General features: G+C 39.4%; 1 protein-coding gene across 1 annotated transcript in view; it reads left to right on the top strand.

Moving 5' to 3' along the window:
• XPO1 (exportin 1) overlaps positions 1–12,383 on the top strand; it is a 34,179-nt gene extending 21,796 nt beyond the window's left edge. Inside the window, exons 11-24 of the mRNA XM_014966348.1 lie at positions 38–235; positions 862–1,000; positions 2,253–2,434; positions 3,272–3,428; positions 3,546–3,709; positions 4,234–4,368; positions 5,634–5,817; positions 7,342–7,448; positions 7,850–8,044; positions 9,013–9,181; positions 10,008–10,142; positions 10,257–10,416; positions 10,501–10,597; positions 11,324–12,383. Of these exons, the coding sequence (XP_014821834.1) occupies positions 38–235; positions 862–1,000; positions 2,253–2,434; positions 3,272–3,428; positions 3,546–3,709; positions 4,234–4,368; positions 5,634–5,817; positions 7,342–7,448; positions 7,850–8,044; positions 9,013–9,181; positions 10,008–10,142; positions 10,257–10,416; positions 10,501–10,597; positions 11,324–11,470 (2,169 nt within the window). The 3' untranslated portion in view covers positions 11,471–12,383. The remainder of the gene's footprint in view (positions 1–37; positions 236–861; positions 1,001–2,252; positions 2,435–3,271; positions 3,429–3,545; positions 3,710–4,233; positions 4,369–5,633; positions 5,818–7,341; positions 7,449–7,849; positions 8,045–9,012; positions 9,182–10,007; positions 10,143–10,256; positions 10,417–10,500; positions 10,598–11,323) is intronic.
• Positions 12,384–20,826: the final 8,443 nt, after the last annotated feature.

Here is a 20,826-nt window from a genome sequence, read left to right as displayed (position 1 = left end):
TCATTTGTAATTGGATGTTTAAACAACACTTTTCCAGGCTCTTCATTATATGCTATTGGTATCAGAAGTTGAAGAAACTGAAATTTTCAAGATTTGTCTTGAATATTGGAATCATTTAGCTGCTGAGCTCTACAGGGAAAGTCCGTTCTCAACATCTGCTTCTCCGTTGCTTTCGGGAAGTCAACACTTTGATGTTCCTCCAAGAAGACAGCTTTATTTGCCTGTATTGTCCAAGGTAATCCATGCTTAAGTAAAGTATTGCAAAGACTTAGATAATATTCCTGAATTGGGGATTTTGCTTCATGTAAGGAGTGACATAAGAAAACTTGTTGTTTTGAGTAGTTGGTAAGTGATGTAACTCTAGTTATTTAATTTGCTGTAATTGTGAAAATACTTTAAGATTCTACCAGTATATGACAGGAGTATTAATATGATGTTTCAGGTTTTTTTTAACATACTTATTAGAAATGTGAGCCTTAATTTAAAAAAAAATTTAAACGGTTTCGTAATGGAGTATTACGGTTGGAGGGAAAAAATGTGTGTATGGAAAAAGCGGTCTTTAAAAGACCCCCTAATATGACATGCACATTTTGAAGCTCTAGGTAATATACTTCATAGGTTTGGTTTTTTTAACTATTCAGCTTGTTCATGGAGAGCAAGAAATCAGCAGGCTCTATTCTTAACGGGGCTCGATTCTTAATGGGTTTTTAGTTAATGTGTCTCTATAGAATGTTAATAAGCACAAATCTCATGAAGTGCTGGTTATACCCTTTATATGGGTCAGACAGCTCCAGAAACATCCTTGTGTGTGTTTTCATGTTACAGCTTGATTCATTTTTAACTTTGCTTTGTGCCGTACAGGTTCGGTTGCTAATGGTTAGCCGCATGGCTAAACCTGAAGAAGTCCTAGTTGTGGAAAATGATCAAGGGGAAGTAGTACGAGAATTCATGAAGGATACAGATTCCATAAACTTGTATAAAAATATGAGAGAAACACTGGGTAAGTGTATTTCTGTGCTGTAGGTCTGTGCCAGCTGCATAAGCAGCGTGCACCATTAGAGGATGTTAGCTTACGATGTGAATTACTGTGTGGATAAAGTGATTATTAGTGAAAGGAAAAAGCTGTGAGTGCACTGAAGAACACCAGAATCAGTATCTCAATAGCATTTAATGTAGCAAGTATATTTTAATTTTAGTGTGTGTATACTATTACCTTTAGAAGTCTTAAGTTCAGCTATGACTGTTAATCAGTGAATTGATAGTCCCTATGTAATGTAGTGATAACTTAGTGGGGTTTTTTGAGGCAAGAAAAAAAATTTCAGAGTCCTAACTGGAACTTGGAGTTGGGGGGGATTAGAATTGTCACATATTGAGGACACCAAACCTTTAATACTAAATATTTTTCTATCAAATGCAAATGCTTTAAGGGAATGCTGAGTGTTAAACAGGTTGATGAGCTAGGAGTTGTGGGGAAAGAAGCTGTGTGATGCAGAGTGTTTGTGGATTTAGTTATTTTTTATTCTCACCTTGATAGTTGCGATGCAGGTACAGCCAGTATTAGTGTTCTAATATTTTTTCATATGGAACATGAAAAAAGTTTTTGATTGATTTATTGTATTAAATGTTTACTATATTAAGATTATTATTGTGTGTCCTGAACCTTAGTCGTATGTCCAGATACAGGATTATTTATATGGAAACGCAGATTTAGTTAGTGTTTGATTTCTGTTGTTAACTATTGCTTATAGTGCGTTATCTTTAGATTCATTGGAAAAAAGGCAGCGAGAATGTGGTGGAAGCATGTCTCTGAATCTGGCCTTAAATTTAAAATATTATATTAGAGACACTAATGCTGTTATGGGCTGATGGAAGCATCTGAGTTGTGACACTTGAGTCGTCCCAGCTAAACTTGTTTAGGAGGACCATCTCCACTGCAATGGTGGGATATTGCAACCAGCAGACTTAATGACACTGAAGTAAAGAGCAGAAGTAAATTGTCTTTTTACACGCAGTATAATGTCCCCCATAGGCAGCTGATCCCATATTCACTATAGACCATCAGTATGTATGCCTTTTGTTAATAATTTGACTTAGTAACTTTAGTGATTTGACTGTTATGTAAGACATTCATTGATTTAGACTTTTCAGATCACTTTGGTTTTTTTTTCTTAAAACAAATGTAACTTTGCCTGTGGAGTCGCGATCCAGGTCGTTGCTTTAAAATGTGCCTGTTCAATGTTGATGTCTTTCAGTTTATCTTACGCATCTGGATTATGCAGACACGGAACGAATTATGACTGAAAAACTTCACAATCAAGTGAATGGAACAGAATGGTCATGGAAAAATTTGAATACCTTGTGTTGGGCTATAGGCTCAATCAGTGGAGCAATGCATGAAGAAGATGAAAAAAGATTCCTTGTTACAGTAATTAAGGTATCATGATGCAAAACTAATAGCTTTGTCACACTTCTTAGTTAATGCTCAAGAAACTAAGTTTACAAAAATATTGCTGTCTATTCTTAGTAAGTTAGTTCATACAGTAAGCAAGTTTATAAGAGTAACTTAATGAGTTATCTTATATTCTCAATGTAAGGCTGATAAATTCTTTACCCATGAGCAATGCATTAATCCAAATAGCCTTTTCTCTGTTAAAATTTCAGGAATAAAATTTAGTTTAGGATGAAGTATTTTTCTTTGGGGATGCAGAAGAGATGGAAGGGGATTGGTAACAAAATAAAGGAAAGTGGCAAAATAACCCATGCTTTTAACTAGCTGGCACCCTGCTATTTTGCCTTTTACCAAATATTCATTGATCAAAGTGAATTTTTGGTAAATGTGTGTATGGATAGAGTGCAGGAACAGAACATTTTTTACAAGAGTAATGGACTTTACTTTAACAAGTCATATAAAACCATATGGAAGGTTTAATTTCTTTTATTTAGTGTAGAATCTATATTGGTATCAACTGCTTGGTTATCATTAAAAGCTGTGAGGCTTGTTGAAGTCCTCCCTACAGAAATCTTTAGATACGTTGAAAACAGAAATTCTGTAGTTGAAAACACGGCGTTCCTGGTTTGGTTGAAACTTAAATCAAACTACCCCAATCTTAACCCACTTGGGGGTTTTGTTGTTTTTTATTTGGACTTTGAACTTGATGATGGTAACCACTTTCCTTTATTTTAATATGGCTCCTCGTAGGATTTTTATGGTTCGTTTTTTAATTGAACTGGACAAACTTGGAGAGGAAACTAAAAATATGTTGTGTTGTAGGATCTCCTGGGACTCTGTGAACAAAAGCGAGGAAAAGACAATAAAGCCATTATTGCATCAAATATAATGTATATAGTAGGTCAATACCCACGGTTTTTGAGAGCTCACTGGAAATTTTTGAAGACTGTGGTCAACAAGCTGTTTGAATTTATGCATGGTAATTATCTGATTTTTTACTTGCCGGTTTACTTGTAAAAAACATTACAATTGATGCCCATACATGCACTTGTATGGGGGAAAAATGCAAAGCAGTAACTGACTTGATTTAATTTAGAAACCCACGATGGTGTCCAGGATATGGCTTGTGATACCTTCATAAAAATAGCACAAAAATGCCGCCGACATTTTGTTCAGGTTCAAGTGGGAGAGGTCATGCCGTTTATTGATGAAATCCTGAACAATATTAATACAATCATCTGTGACCTTCAGCCACAACAGGTACGTTTAAGTCGGGGTTGTGGATAATTCCTAAAGACTAATGAGAAGTTACTTCATACTGAAAGGTAGTAGCTTTCAAGGCTTGAATTGTACTCCTTCGTTCTTTGTTAGTGTTAGCGTTACGGTACGATCAGGTTGCATTACCAAGATCTTGATTAGAATGCTTGGAAGGAGAATTAAAGTGCATTTAGTTGGAGTTTTGATTTCTGGAATGTTTTAACAAGTGAATAAGATACTGAATCTAATATTTGCTTAAGAGTTAAATGGCATATGTCCGAGTTTCCTCACTTCAGGTTAAGATGGCAAAATGAAGTTTTTTGGGGTGTATAGGGGGGATGGAGTTTTGTTTTATACATGATGAAAGTAAGGACAGAACAGAGAAGGATTTCGTTAAGTCATGAGGGGAAAAAGGTATTTAGACTGTGAAGCTTGTTTTCAGCCTTCACTACATGTTAGTGGAGAATAGTGTACAATTTTCCTTAATCCTTTTTAACCTTTCTATTTGACTTGTTTGTTCCAATCAGGTGCATACATTCTATGAAGCAGTAGGCTACATGATTGGGGCACAGACAGACCAATCTGTGCAGGAGCATCTAATAGAAAAATACATGTTGCTACCTAATCAAGTGTGGGACAGCATCATTCAACAGGCAACAAAAGTAAGCTCATAAATTTTAAGTGTATTCTGTGTTCAGGTAAAGAAAACCTGCTACATGTTTCTCTTACCCTGGGTTTATTCTTCACATGGTGTGACATAAAGTGTACATAGCTGTGGTGAGCTTTACTAACTGATGGCTAAAGCAGTGGTTGACATGACAGTAAAGTGCTGTTTTGAGAGAGGAGACCTAAATGAAAAATAAATACTGGTTTAACATGATTGAAAGGACAACTTTCTGTTACTGTACAGAATATGTTTCAACAGTCTTTTTCCAAGACTCCCTTTCATCTGGCTTAGAAGTGACTTTTCTTTCCAAATAACAGAGAAGTTAAAATGCTAGAAATACTGTTCATTCTTTGTCCTTTCTCTTCCATCATTCTTTTAAAGTACATCTTTATTTCTTTCTTTTATCTTCCATTTCTTTCAGTCTTTTCAAATTACTTTATCTCCACACACTAAAGAACAACAGTCTTGCACTGCACAAGAGATAAATCCATTTGGAGTTAATGTAATTGAGCTCCTGAAACTTAAGCGAGCCTGAGTTACTTTTCTCACTCTGACTTCCCTATTGAAACAATCACAGAATCACATGGGGTTGGAAGGGACCTCCGGAGATCGAGTCCAACCCCCCTGCCAAAGCAGGTCCACCCAGAGCAGGTTGCACAGGAACTTGTCCAGGTGCATTTGGAATGTTTCCAGAGAAGGAGACTCCTCCACCTCCCTGGGCAGCCTGTTCTAGTGCTCTGCCACCCTTAAAGTAAAGAAGTTCCTTCTCATGTTTAGGTCTTATATTCAAGTTTGTGCCCATTTCCTCTTGTCCTATCCCTGGGCACCACTGAAAAAAGACTGGCCCCATCCTCTTGACACCCTCCCTTTAAGTATTTATAAGCGTTGATCATAGAACGTGCATACTGCCTTCTCATAGAACATACTGCCTTGCCTTTGGACCACTTCTGTCTCTTTTCACCTTCTTAATTCCTCCTCCTTTGTTTGGTTTTTTTTTTCCCCTTTCTTCAACTGGAGTAATGCTTGTATTACCCTAGCAAAATTACTTTTGCAGAAGAGCTGAGTTAGATCAATTGAAGTTTTTATCTGAACTCTGTGGTAGTGGCAAGTGGCATGAGCTAAACAGCAGTATATACAAAGTCTGTAAACTTCAGTGATACGTTCTTTTAACACTCTGTAAGATGACTTATTTCAAGTTACACTTTATATTGAAAGCCAGTTTTATTCACTAAACAAAATGGACTCTAATTTTTCCAACAGAATGTTGATATTCTAAAGGATCCTGAAACAGTTAAGCAGCTTGGTAGCATTCTGAAAACCAATGTAAGAGCGTGTAAAGCAGTTGGCCACCCCTTTGTGATTCAGCTTGGAAGAATTTATTTAGATATGCTGAATGTGTACAAGTGCCTAAGTGAAAATATTTCTGCAGCTATTCAGGCTAACGGTAAGAAATTCCATGTTCTTCCTTGAAAATGGGGGTTAGCAGCCTATGTCATCAGGTTTCAGAATACATTCCAATTAGGCAAATTGCACTGTGTTCATTTTATTGTTAGGGAAAGTGGAGAAGGAGTGAAAGTGCTTGTTTAGATTTTTTTTTTGTTAACCAGATGTTTTATTCATACAAAGAACTGATTTTAGAGGGAGGAAAAAACACCTAAACAAGAAAGTTTAGGAAGGATGCAAACACCATAGATACTTAAAATTAATAGGCACCTTGCAGAATTAATAGGCATCTTGCTGAGAAAAAGGTTGTAGCATGTGTTCTTTTAGCTTATTCTGATTTTGAGTATTAAAAAATTGTCTTTAAATTGAATCTCATTCACTTTTTCAAAAGATGTTGGCAGGGTTTTGGTATGATACTTGGTATGATACTGTGTTGCTAAATAGCTTTATTACAGGAATGTAAATGTAATAAAGATGCCTGAAAGTCATGATAAACCAGGTTTGCAATCACTGAGAAGGAATTACCTAACCTATTTTTACTAGGTAAAATAGGCCTATGGTATCTCAGTAGAGAATGTGCTTCTGTAGTAGTTCATTACAAGATAAAATGAGTCTGTTATTGAATTCTGCGTTATGACCGGTTTTCTTGCCAGTGCAGACGATGATATTTGGAAATGGGAATGTTAAATACAACTTGTGAGCTGAGCAGCTGGTTTACCTTGAAGTAGCTTCTCAGAATTCAGAATAAAAGTAGCTGAATCGATACCTTTTGATTCTGCAGCTCTAATGGCCAGAATTTGTCCTTGTCAGAAGCAGAGCAGTTGAGGAGGCAGTTGCTGGGACTGTGGTCCTGGTGTGCCACTTGATCAGCAACTACTGTGACTGCAGGTGCCTCAGAGTCTGTTTTCCCAACTGGCTCTGTGTGGCAGGAGAAGGCTCTGATGGCAGCACGAGCCACCCTGCCTTTCTTCTCTCGGTGGCACTCTGCAGGGTCTCCTGTGCCCCCGTCAGTCATGGCTGTATGGCTGTGCAGTTAATTAGATCAGGTTTCGCTGATGAGACTACATTAACTTGGGGATAAGCAACTGAACTAGGGATAAGGCGTCTTAAGGATAAGTGTGGACTTGACACGCGAAGGCAAGTGGAAGGATTATTTCTCTTGGATGAAATCAGGAACTTCCTTGTTCTCTTCCCCCATCACTTGATGAGAAACAGATGTAAGCTCAGTCCACGTGGTTAAGTGAATTTATGTGATTTCCCTTACTTGAAAAGTGAGGTGCAGCTTTGTTTGTGCGCTTGGTAATTAGGGTACTGTCAGTAGTAGTTCCGTAATGCTAAATGGCAACTTGGACCTATGGGGCTAGAATGGGGGGGAGGTTGGGATTTTTTTATTTGCACAGTACACATAAGAAGTCTTTAGTAGTCTTTGTAGTTTGGATATAAAAATCAAGCATTCTGTGTTTTGTAATTCAATTTAAGTTAATCTTTTTGTTACCCAATTAACTGAAGCTTTAAAACCTTTCAGGTGAGATGGTAACAAAGCAGCCCTTGATTAGAAGTATGAGGACTGTAAAAAGGGAAACTTTAAAGCTAATTTCTGGCTGGGTGAGCAGATCCAATGATCCTCAGATGGTAAGTAGGTTCATTTTATACAAATAATTTGTAATACAGAACTAGAAAGACCCTGGTTTTTGTTCTGTTGTTGACTGAATCGGGTATTCACAAGAACTTCCTCCAGGAGGTCTGTAAAATACAAAGGTGAAAGTATCCAGAGGTAAGCCTGAGCTCTACTTGAGATACTTCAGTTAATTTTAGCTGAGAGTAATCGTAACAGGAATTGAGGAGGTTTCAGAGAACCCTATTGGAAGCCCTGTTGGATGGATACAGGTGGGTGTGTGTGTTTGAGAGTGTATTTTGGCTTCCTTAGGGAAAGTATCTCTTGTAAACAAACACTGAACTTTGCTATAAACTTTATGCTGGAGATTCTGTTCAATAATTGCATTGCTATAACCATGGTTTACTCTTTCCATTAGGTAGCCGAAAACTTTGTTCCTCCCTTGTTGGATGCAGTTCTCATTGACTACCAGAGAAATGTTCCAGCTGCTAGAGAACCTGAAGTACTGAGTACTATGGCCATCATTGTAAACAAGCTGGGTGGACACATTACTGCTGAAATACCTCAGATATTTGATGCTGTTTTTGAGTGCACATTAAATATGATCAACAAGGTATTTATATTTGGTGGTGGGTAAGGCATCTCCCTTGTGACTGAAGACCAAAAAAAAATATGGTGTTTTATAAGAGTGTACTAGTCTTGGCTGTTGGTACCTCTCGAAGTGAAAGACATCCTTTTTTTGCAATGAAGGGAGCCAGTATGTAGTGAACATGAGAGTTTAGCACACAGCTTTCATCTTATGGAAATTAAGTGGGGGTTCATGCCTTCTTTCTGTGGATATCATTTCCATATGTGGTGTCTTTTGGACCATCTCCCTGGTTTTTTGCAGTCACAAAATGACTGAAAGAAGAAATTTCTGCTCAAACTTGTTTTCAAGTCTGGCTCTCTGGTTAGATGTCTTAATCCCATTGCCTTAAATTTCTCTGTACAGCTCTTAAGTCATTAGTAATTTTTCTGTTCTGGGGACTTGGAACGTTGTGCTTCTGGAAGCAGAAGTGTATGTCAGTCAAATGTCAGTGTGGGACTAACTGCTAAAATTCATAAATATTTAAAATTTATGAATAAAAGTACTGATCAGTCACTTTGAGTACTTCCTCGCTAATGCAGTTCTTAGGCTCTAGTGTGCAATATGTATTTGCATAATACTCGAGCACTACCAGCTGAATTAGTGCTACTTTGCAATAGGGTGTAACCAGAAATTGTACCCCTGTAGCAACATGGGTGTTTAACCAGTGCTGAGACCATCTGCTGCCCTACCTGTGGACTGAGGAGCGATTAAGGTTGTGTTCTGACAGAACATGTCTCAGCCTGTCAGTGTTGGGTAACTCGAGAAGATTGTCTTATCGAGCTTTGGTGGGGAAAATTCAGGGAGAAGAGCTTGCTGAGAAGTGTAACCTTTGCTTTGCATTTAAGGTTATTTTAAACTTGGAATCTAGATGGTGTTCTGTCAGCTATTGACTCTACTTAATACATGATGGACCTCTAGGAAAACTGACCTTTTTTCCCCGCCTCTCCTTCTAGGACTTTGAAGAATATCCTGAACATAGAACAAACTTCTTCTTGCTACTCCAGGCTGTAAATTCTCATTGCTTCCCAGCGTTCCTGGCCATTCCACCCGCACAGTTCAAACTTGTCCTGGATTCTATTATTTGGGCTTTCAAACATACAATGAGAAATGTTGCAGATACAGGTAAATGGAAGTGTTTGATATGCAGGGTCTGTTTGCAGCATCAGGTATTTTCTAGCAGAATGCTGTTGTCTTGCATTTTCTTTTTTTAGTCAACCTTAGCGTGCCAGTCACGTGATTCTGTACTGCATTTGCACAAGAATAATATTCTTTGGTCTCAGCTTCAAGTTGTTGGCCAGGTGTACAGTAACGGGCTGAAATACTTGGCTGCTGTTTCACTCCTGCTTGCTCCGTTCCTGCTTGCTTGCTTTTCCATGGCGCTTTGCTGAACTGGTCAAACTGATGTAACAGCTCGCTGCTGCTAAAGCAGGTGTTACAGCTCTATGTGCTGTCTTGACTACTGGATAAAAAATGAATGTTTTTCTGAAGCCACCTATTCTTTGCCATTTGTCTTGTATCGGCGTTTGGGAGGGAGGGGAATAAAAAGTACCTTTCAGTTGCATTTCACCTAGTAAAGTAATTTAAATTTTCATGTAATTCTAAGAACTGAAACATGTTCTCTTAAATAAGCAAACACTTCTTTTGGTAGAGGGTTTCTCTCACCTTCATTAGTACCAATAAATGTGATTGGTTCTTTACGCTTCTGTCACCTAAGAATGCAAATAGGAGGCGTGCCGCGGTGCCGTGGCAGTGTGGCGGGAGCCCTCTAGTGGCTACTTGAGGAAATGTCCGAGAGAACCACTGTACACACTCTGTACATACTGCTTGTCTTTTCGGTGCCTATATGTATTTCTTGGAATATTTCTGTCATTTGGAAAAGGCAAAAATACGCACACAGGTCTTAACGTTGTTGTGTTGGTAACTTAGTTTTTTAATGCATGTTTTCCAGGACTTCAGATACTTTATACTCTACTACAGAATGTTGCACAAGAAGAGACTGCTGCCCAGAGTTTCTACCAGACATATTTCTGTGATATCCTTCAGCACATTTTCTCAGTTGTAACAGACACCTCACACACTGCAGGTAAGAATGCATAGATATATATATATGTATATATATATATGCCAGTTGATTGAAATACTGTTATGCATCCTGTTGTGAATTATAACTGCATGTGTATATCTTTGATCTGTTCAGGTTTGACGATGCACGCGTCAATCCTCGCGTACATGTTCAACTTAGTAGAAGAGGGAAAAATAAGTACTCCATTAAACCCTGGAAATCCGTTGAACAACCAAATGTTTATTCAGGAGTATGTTGCTAATCTTCTCAAATCTGCGTTTCCTCACCTGCAAGAGTAAGTGTGTTTAAGCTGCGATTCTTTAAGACTTTGAAGTGGGTTTTTATGTTTTGCAATACTAACGGATGTGTTTGCTGTTAGTGCCCAGGTTAAGCTGTTTGTAACGGGACTCTTCAGTTTAAACCAGGATATTCCTGCCTTCAAGGAACACCTAAGGGATTTCCTGGTCCAAATCAAGGTATGTTTGGCATGCTTTTTTCAAGACATGAAAAATGATTATTCATCCAGGTGATATTGTCGGAAAGGACCTGCACGGTGCTCATTCGGTGTTTATTTAGGAGATACAAGTTATTTTGCAGCTGTTTAAAACGTTGCAAGAACTGTGAAATGGCTTGCGTGACCCTGGTGTATCATATCATCAATTTCAGTGTGATTTTATAAATTAGTGCTTAAATGTCATCACTTGAGCTTTATGCCATGAAGACAATTCATATGTCTAAGATGGCTGCAAAACTTAACTCTAAATCAGAAATAAAGCAAGTTGATTTTTAACCAGATTTGGTTTCAGTTCTACTTGAGACTGAGACACGTTTTGAAATTTGCTGGAGTAATGCTATTCTTTTATTTTTCTGAAGATGCGAGAATTCAGGAAGATTGTAGGAAAAAGTTTGTTAATTAGTTTTTAGGCTGCAAGTGTCAGGTATTTCAAAATTGTAATGGTGCTGCTTTAATGGTGATACACTCCAAACTCTGGGTTACTGTAGCATCCTATTCTGTAACACATTGTGAAAATCTTAAAATATTTTACATTCCTTTATATTCTGACCTTGGGAACAGAAACCAAAACAAGCAAATAGCCTGGCAGGGAACGCGAAGGGAGGATGTTTTCTGTATCATTTTGGAAGCTTACTGCTCTGCCTAAAGCACTTGACATGAAACTAATGATTTTATGTGAATTGTACAGGAATTTGCAGGTGAAGACACATCAGATTTATTCCTGGAGGAAAGAGAAACAGCCCTTCGGCAGGCTCAAGAGGAGAAGCATAAACTTCAGATGTCTGTACCTGGCATCCTTAATCCACATGAAATTCCTGAGGAGATGTGCGATTAAAAAAAAATAAATAATAAAACAAGTTTTGCAGTTTTCTTTCTGTACAGCTACTTTGTTGTGATAGAAGAAAACAGCACTTGGATATTTGTTGACCAAAATGATGCCAATTTGTAAATTAAAATGTCACCTAGTGGCCCTTTTTCTTATGTGTTTTTTGTATAAGAAATTTTCTGTGAAATATCCTTCCATTGTTTAAGCTTTTGTTTGGTCATCTTTATTTAGATTTGCATGAAGTTGAAAATTAAGGCATTTTCAAAGTAATTACTTCATGCCCATTTTGTGGCTAAGGGGAAAATAGGCAAAACATAACTTGTAAAAGACTATATTGCGAAATAATACAATTTCCTGTAAGAGTATCAATTTTTAATTCGGGATCATTTTCTTTCTGGTCTGTCCTGCAGTCTAGGAGAAAAGGTAATGAGTAAAACAGATTGAATTAATTGTTAAGCAGAGGATTATAGTGCTGCATTTGTTTTGATGAGTTAGCAGCTTTCTGGACTGAGTGGTAAGGCTAGGCTACGTGTATTTGCAAGTTGTATGGCAAGTTTGCAGCAAGATCGTGTGCATATCATCCCATTGTAAAGCAACTTCTAAAGAGTATGGGAACACAGTACAGTTAGTTATTTTTACACAGTTCTTTTGTTTTTGTGTGTGTGCTGTCGCTTTGTCGACAACAGCTTTTTGTTTTCCTCAATGAGGAGTGTTGCTCATTTGTGAGCCTTCATTAACTCGAAGTGAAATGGTTAAAATATTTATCCTGTTAGAATAGGCTGCATCTTTTTAACAACTCATAAAATAATAAAAAAAAAAAAACTCTGGCTTTTGAGATGACTTATACTAATTTACATTGTTTACCATGCTGTAGTGCTTAAAGAACACTACTTAAAAGCAAAATAAACTTGGTTTACATTTATTTTTCTTTCTTCGGCTTATTCTTTTATTGGATGAAAACGCTGTGATCATATTTAAGATTTGTATCCTGAAGGCGTAGGAAAAGTCCCTTGAGGCCTAGATAACTGTTGCTTCTGGCTTGCCTCATCTCAAGGACGTTGGCTGTGCTTGAAGCCAACGTCAACTAAGTTGGGCTCCATTTGGAAGTCCAGTAGCTGCTCTGACTTACCGCCATGAATCAATACTCCTTGCTGTGTTACTCTGAAATGCCAGGTGTAAGGTACTCTTGCTCTCTATATGGACTCTTTGCAGTTTATTTCAAAGAGGTATTGCACTGTATCTTGACTAAACAATTGATACTAGTACATGTTAGCACGCGTAGACGAGATCTACAGTTATTTTTCTACCTAAAGTTTTGTAATTAAACGATTTTCAGACTTATGAAAGACGGATACAAAAAGCAGTATGAACACTAAGATTTTGTGTACAGTCTTGGCTTCCCCATTTTTGTAATGTCTTGTCTCTGTTTTCTAACAGTTGATGTTAAGCCCTCCCCAAGTTTTTCCATTTATTTGGACTCTAATCTTAAGATTGTTACTATGATGCAAAGTATAGCCATTCACACAGAGCTGTAAAACAAGGTTTGTGAAGGTGTTTTATGTAAGTTTGGATACTGTAGTTAACTTTGTGCTGTATATTCCTTTTGAAGTAGAAGTGCATGAGTTAGCAGTGTTCATGTAGAATTTAGCTGTGGCCAGAATGTTTCCAGTCTTAGGTATTGGTCCTTTTTTGTTCATGAACATCTCTCTGTTTGTTTTACTCAGCTGGTCCTAAAAAGTGCAGCTGCTTCTGCCTGAAGGTCATTCGGCAACTTAAATGTTGTGAGCTGGCAGTTGCTAGTCTTTGGAGAGAAAGTTCCTCAAACCCGTTATGGCTAGGCCTTAGAGTACAGCCTACCACAAATGTTAATTATTTTGATAGTTACAAAACTGATTTCATTCTCTCCTAAAGCTCATGATTTAACCTTTTTATGTCTTCCTGTCCCATTGATGTATAGCTTTCTGTTCTGCTCTGTGAAGGCGGTATCATCTTTAATAGGCAGTTTAAAGTAAAATATTTGAAGTACTGTTGAAGGACGTGTCCAGAATGGACATTAAATGGCTTGTGACCAGGCTGAGTCGCGGCGTTATAGAGCTACAGATTATCAAAAGCTGTGCAGAGAAGAAAATCTTATTAAAATGGAAATAAATACCACCGATAGCGTGACATCAGAATGATCATATCTCATGAATCACAGAACTAAATACGGAATTGGTTCTGACATGCAGTGGCATTAACAGTGCATTGAAAATAGTTTTGAACAAAAAATACACATATGCTTTTATGCATGTTAATTCTTTCCGTATTTAAGATTCAAGTTAGACTGAGGCTTGTGGTCTGGTTCTTCACTGAAGAATTGACTGACCTAAACTCTCAACAAATCTGAAATGTATTTTTAAAGTTGATTCAGAGAAGAGTTGTTTCATTATTTTGATACCTTTTGGATTATCTAGTAACAAAATTTTAATCTTAGTTCCTGCTTCCCTTTTAGATCTAAATCCTTAACTGTGGTCTTGACTTGTTATCTTAAGAATTGGTGCCTTTCACTGATCTCTGCAGATGCTATAAAAATGCAGCTTATGCAGAGTTCTGGATACCATTAAAGATTTGACTTGTGTGTGTGCAGATTTCTAGTGCAGTTATCCTGAATGTGGACAAAATAATTACAATGTACATCTTTAAGAAAGTTCTAGTTCTAATGCACACTCTGTAAATTAAAATATATGGATAAAAAGCATGAACCATCATATAAACATCTACGTAACTTGTAACTATATGTAAACCAATGTTTTGTGCATATTTCTATACAGATTTTTCAAAGACAACCCAATTCTGTGTACTCCAGGTACATTCATAGAGATATTACAGGGTGTTTTCTGTGTTTACATGAATGGATTGCCTGTCAGCTGACGAAGACACCCCCAAGTACTTGTTTCAGGCTACCATGATGTGTTTGCTACTGTAACTGAAGCAGATTATTTTCCAAAGCATTTTAGGTTAGTTTGTTTTGTTTTTAACTAGAATAATTTGGTGTGTGTTAATCTGATTGGTTAAGTGAACTATTTTCCAATAAAGCTAATATTTATGCAAAAAAAAAAAAGCTTTAGAAATGCTCATCTCTCAAGGAAGCTCAAGAGTTACTTTAACAGTTTTTAGCACTGGAAAGACAGTAAGACTTCAGCTGTGGGTTTCTTAATGAAAAAAAAAGATTAGGAAGAGATGCTGAAAACAATGCATTAAAATGTAGAGAGGCTGTGACTGAATTGAGGAGCCCACATCAGTGCTGCATTGTGACCAGGGGCCAGTCTGTCCTGTAGTCCATTTACTGTTGGATAAATGAGTATTTCTGATCCAAGAGTTGTGAAGTACCAGTTGTATTTGCTGGAAGACACATCTAGACTTTTTCCCCTTTCTCCCTACTTACTGGGTTTGTCTCCAAATGTTATGAAGCAAAAATTGAAATGTTGGAGATGGCTTTTTAAAAACCACTTTGGTGCCAAAAATGAGTAAAAGAACATCCCTCTTTCTTCATCTGCCCTTCATGAATGCATCTCTGCACTTGATTTCTTGAGAGTGAATTTATTTTTAGACTTGGGTAGATTTAGGAGATCCTTGCTCGTTATCCAAGGCTGATTATGGCCAGTGGTGTTCCCTTGGGAAACGGCTTAGCCATTCCAGCTGAGGGATTCATTTTCCAGGTAAGATCTCACATGCAATGCACCTTAATTACCTAAAGCACATTAAATCACTGATTTCCTACTCACATACCTGCCCCGTGCGCTGCTACTGGTCTTTGTAGGCGTGTTTTCTCACACCTGTCAGTGCCTGTTAAAGCTGTGAGTGGGGACAAGAAAACGGGGCGCTACAGAAGGATGGGGCTGAGGAGCAAGATTTTGGAAGTCAGGAGTGTGGATGAGAGTGACAGAAGTCAAAGATGAACACAAGACATGTTTTCTCCTGTATTTGTCCCTTGTAAGTTAGAAGTTAAACAGCGCTTTTTCCTAAACAATACATTGGGTAGTCTCTTCCTAGTCCCCTGTACGTCAAGAGGCCTGTTGAACACCTTTTAAATCTTAACTTTTAAATACACAGGTTTTTTTCTGAGTTTTGAGAATTCTGTCATTAGTCTTGCATGGGGCCTGCAATTTCAGCAAGGGCTATCAGGAAAGATCAGCCAATTTATGTTGGAGGATGGAGGGTGGAGTTGTTTTCTCTGATGTAACTATGCAACAAGGTGAAGTGTGCATGTGTGCTGTGAGGAGCTGACTTGCAGCCCACTTACTACCACCACTGGTTATTTTAAGATGCATATTGATAATCGGGCAGTAATGACCATTTTTTTTTTCTTGTGGCATCTCTTTAGCATTAGATCTGGCTTGAGCATTTTTGCATCAACCTTCATAACTTGCTCATACCTTTGCAATTAGCTTGTGAACTCTCCCCGGAGCTTTACTTCTGAGCAGTTTGCTTTCAGGGTTAACTTGAACCTTGCAACTGTGCAATAGTGAAAGTTCTCCACAGGAACATTGTAAACATATGTCTTACCAGTAAAAAGTCCAAAAGAGGTCCAAATGTGTTAAAAAAAAAAAAAAAAGTGCTGTCTGAGCTCTCTTTGGTAAGGTTCAGTTGCTGATGGCACTGTCACATAGCTGTTGTCTTGCTTTCAAATCAAAGGGATGACTTGTGACTACCTTATAGGCTGGAATAACCAACATGAAGATGGACACACACTGTGGGGGATATCACAGAATGAGGTTGAGAACATGGATACCATCTTCAGCCTGTCTCATCTGGAAAAAGCAGTGCAGGCTATAGCACTGAATTACAAGCTTCCACAGTCAAATCTGGACCTTTATGGGTACAGAAGCACTCAAACAAAATAACCTCAACTGCATTTCTAACCATAGAATAGTTTGGGTTGGAGGGGACATTTAAAGGCCATGTAGTCCACCCCTCCCTGCAACGAGCTGGGACATCTTCAACTAGATCAGACTGCTCAGAGCCCCGTCCAACCTGACCTCAGATGTTTCCAGGGATGGGGCGTCTACCACCTCTGTAGGCAACCTGGGCCAGTGTTTCACCACCCTCTTTGTAAAAAAATTCTTCCTTTTATCTAGTCTAAATCTTCCCTTTTTGAGTTTAAAGCTGTTACCCCTTGTCCTATCACAACAGGACCTGCTAAAAAATTTGTGCCCATCTTAACCAAGACTGCAGCAGTGGAGCTCGCCCTGGTTACCCGCTGTACCGTGTGATTCTTGCCACACCCAGTAGCTGATAATAATGTTTATTAGAATAGCATTTTCCTGCTAAAATGCTGAGCAGCCAGTTAGGCAGCCGATTCTGAAGCAAACTGTTTAATGTAGCTTGGCGGTGCAGTAAGAATCATTATCTATTCTTACATGACATGTTTTCGGTCTAATAGGACTTTAAATTATTTTGAGTGTATTCTCTAATATTTGGGGTAAGCCAAACTAATTTGTCTTCACAGGGTGCTGTGATATCAAAGTCTAGTTAGACGTGAACCTTGTTAAAAAGTTTAAAGTGTTAATAGAGCAATGATAGTCAAGTGTTGAAACTTAAGTGTGTATATTTGAAGTAATTGTGTTGCACTTCAGCCAAGTTTTATTGTTAAATTTACATTACGCAGGCAGACTTCACATTTAGTGAAATGAAAGATTTCCTAAGCAACGGATTCCAACCATTTCCAGTACCATTCCAGACTAGAGGTCACAGATCTAACTGGACTGTCTGGAATTCACCTTTTTGACACTATCCCCTGTAAAGCAGAAATTACTTACTCGCTCTCCAGCTGCCACGGCTCCCATCTCCTGTTAGCATCTGCTGAAATCCCTGGCAGTTTACCTTTCGTGACGAATCGAGGCAGCAGGGCAGTAAACGTGTCACCCGTTCACCCGTCACTGCTCCGGGAAGGAGAACCTACAGCAGAGCAACAGAGAGTTCAAACAGAATATAATTAATCCATCCCACATCAGACAAAGCTCTGGTTAAAGTAGTTGACATGACTGATGTTCTAAAAAAAAAAAAAAAATAATCAAACTTGGTTAAGTCTTTCACATTCCACAATTACTGTTCTGAGGTCAAACGATGAACTATTTATGATAATATAGAGAATGAAGGCTTAAAAATAGAAAGTACAAGGCAGGCCAGGAGAGGCTGAAGTGTCCTGAGGAAGGAAGAGGGGCAGTGGCCAGTCTCACTGCCTCAGTCCCGAATACTCCCCAGGGCTGCTGGGTTTGGGTTCGTTACGTTGGGGTTTTTTTTTATCTTCGTGAAGGGTTAATTCCATCTTTACTTTAAAGGAAAAACAGGACTACAGTTCAGTGTCGGGACATAGCGGGACATCACTAATTTTGGAAAGTGTATGTATATATGTTTTCAAGCTTTTAATCCAGATCTAAATTTGGATTAAGATTTTTAGTTTTGCTCGGGTCTTGTGTTTATCTAAGTTACTCCTTTAGAACTGTGCTGGAAGTTTACCAGAGCGAGTATTTCCAGGTTAGGAGAATCGCAGTCAGGGAAAAAAAGAGGGCCTCCTGGGGACCAACCAACCTTACAAGGATGGCACATGAGGAGAGAACAAAGGTCAAGAAGAGAGAGAAAAAAAAAAAAAAAAAAGAAAAGGTAACACACAGAAGATGGGGTGGCTGGAGCTCACTATACCCGGGCCAGTTACAACTCCTGCTGCCTTTTGTTTGGAAGCTAACATTTCATCTTAAAAAAAAAACCAAACAAAAAACCAAAAAATCCCCCAAAAAACAACAAAAAAAACCCCCCAAAACAAAACCAAAAACCTTCATCTCTATTCAAAAAAAAAAAAAAAAAAAAGGATTATTGTGTGCAGCAAAAAGAATGTGGCTGGCACTATTCCAGTCTGCACAAAAGTAGGAGTGACTCAAGGTCACCCATACTCTTCTGATGTATTCAGTGAACTTGGCATGTGATACCACGCTTTAAACAGCCCCTTCTTGTGCCGACTCTGGTGGTTACGTGGTGCTGCAATCAGATCAAAGAGCTAATTTGTCAGAAAAACAATCTTAAGTTGTTCTGGCTGTTGATTTTGGTTCTGTTATAAAACTTACTGCAAGATCTGTATAAGGAAGGAAGAGGGAAAAGAAGTGCAAATTCAAATCTGATTATGCAGACTGTAGAGCTACACTTTCTGGCAGAAAATGTGGTCTTCCAGACACAGACAACTCACTGGTGTGGTACAGCCACAAAGGTTAAGGAAGCAAATAAGCATAGTTCCTTGGAGATAACAGGTTTTATATTATCTTGGTGTGACAAAGTTAAAATATTTTCTAAGCTTCTCTTTGTGCAGCTCTGGCTTCCAACTTCAGTTTCAGTAATGTGTGATCTGAATTAGTGACAGACAACAAGGAATCTGTGTCTCACGTGGACTCTCGAAGTTAACTTTCTCTATTAATTTAATTCAGAAAATGGAAATTTCAGCAGGGAATGTTTAAGAATAGATATGCTTGTTGATAACTCCAACTTGGAAAGTATTTAAAAAACAAGTAGTGACACAAAGTCTGGGTGAAAGATCTTTCTAATATATTCCACGGTAGTTGAAGCTAGGTCTTTTCATTACACTAACTTGTCTCTTATTTTTAAGGGCTAGTGGAGTTCTTTCATCTTAGCTTAACAAACTGGTGCCCTGAGGATTGTTAGGAGGAAAGCATTCTGTGCACTTGAGTGGGAGGCTACGTATACAACCACCAGTGGTGTTACCAGCTGGTGTAAACATCCTTATGGAAATCAATATGAAAAAATAGACAACTGTATTTCCACAATGACATCAGAGCTAGGTATATTTCTTCCATTTAAGTCAGTAACTCAGAACAGCTCTCAATTTTTTTTTTTCCAAATTTGGAAATTTCGATTTATTTTACTTTCTGCTAAACCATACTGCATCTGCATTGTGGCTATTAATAGATTTGTTTCCTTAATCCTATCTTATGTACAAGTCGGTAAACCAGAATCATTCGCAGTAATACAGTAACTCGCCACTGGGTGGTACTACAGAAATAAAAAACACTACATGATACCAGGGAAGTCCTTACTTTGGGGAGAAAAAGCAGCCAGGACCTGTATCATGTGATGCATTTTCCAATTCCATGTGCCCGGGCGAGTGAGCATGTGAGTGCCCGAGATTAATAGATGGAAAAAAAAAAAAAAAAAAAAAGGGTCGTCTTATATGGAAAACTGCCGTTTGCCAGAAAACGTGTCTTCCAGGGGTCTGAAATCTTGCTCACAATGTGCCTAAGAGTTAACTGCAGTTGAAAACCAGCATAAATTATGTAACTTTAACCGAAGTCTTTTCGGTTGTTAACAAATCTTAAATTATTTCCAGAGACAGGCTTTCTCTTAACGAGAACGCAGCATTTCCAACTGTTCGCAGATGCTGTACTTGCCATTAAGATACGTATTATGCAGAACAGACCACCGTCCGGGGGGGTGGGAGCCAACAGGGTCGAATATAAAGCCATATATGAGGTAAAAATAATATAATTATCTGCATACACCGCTACCGTGGCGCTCCAGACGCCTGTTCTGGGGAGGGGGAGAGCCCCGCTCCTGCCCGTCCCTGCGACTCCCCTCAGTCGGGGCTGGGCGGGAAGGAGATGGCTGACGGCGGCTCTTCCGTCCGGAACCACCCACAGACCCGGGAACCCGCCTGGCGCAGAGGAAGCCTCCTTCCCTCACAGCCCGCCGCCAGCAAGCGCTCCCTTCAGGCCGGAGGTCCCACAGGGCCGCCGCTGCTCCCCCTCTCCTCTCCTCACCGGCTCCGTCCCCTCACTAGCCCGTCGCGCTCGAGGAGGACGTCTACATCTCGGCCAACGTATATTTAAAAAAAAAAAAAAAAAAAAAAGAAAAAAAAATTATGATGAGGGAGTAACCGGGCAGCGGAGCGTTATTGGAGGAGACTCCCTCCCCTCGCGGGAGGCGGGAAGAGGGCAGGGAAACGCGCTTCCCGCCCTACCCCGGGCGCGCGCCGAGCCGCAACCGCCGCCGCCGCCATTTTACCTCGCCGGGCCCCGGCTGCCGGCCCGCCCCTTCCTCCTCCTCCTCCTCCTCCTCCTCCTCCCCGCTCGGCAGCCCGCCGCTCGGCCCGGGGTGGGAAGGCGGGGCGAAAGGAAAGGGAGGAGGGACTCGGCCACCTTCGCCTCCCGCCTGGTCGGAAACTGCCGAGCTGAGCCCGAGCGCCCTGTCCCCCCTCGCTCGCGTCCCCTCCTCCTCCTCCTCCTCCTTCCCCCTCAGCAAAATGGCGGCGCGTGGAGTCACTGGGAGCCAGTGAGTGACTCGGCTTCTCCTCCCCACCGCTACCGCCGCCGCCACAGGCTCAT

The sequence above is a fragment of the Calidris pugnax genome, unplaced genomic scaffold (assembly GCF_001431845.1).
Source record: "Calidris pugnax isolate Ruff unplaced genomic scaffold, ASM143184v1 scaffold31, whole genome shotgun sequence".
In the NCBI taxonomy this organism is placed as follows: domain Eukaryota; kingdom Metazoa; phylum Chordata; class Aves; order Charadriiformes; family Scolopacidae; genus Calidris; species Calidris pugnax.
This window is presented reverse-complemented; position numbering and strand designations above follow the sequence as displayed.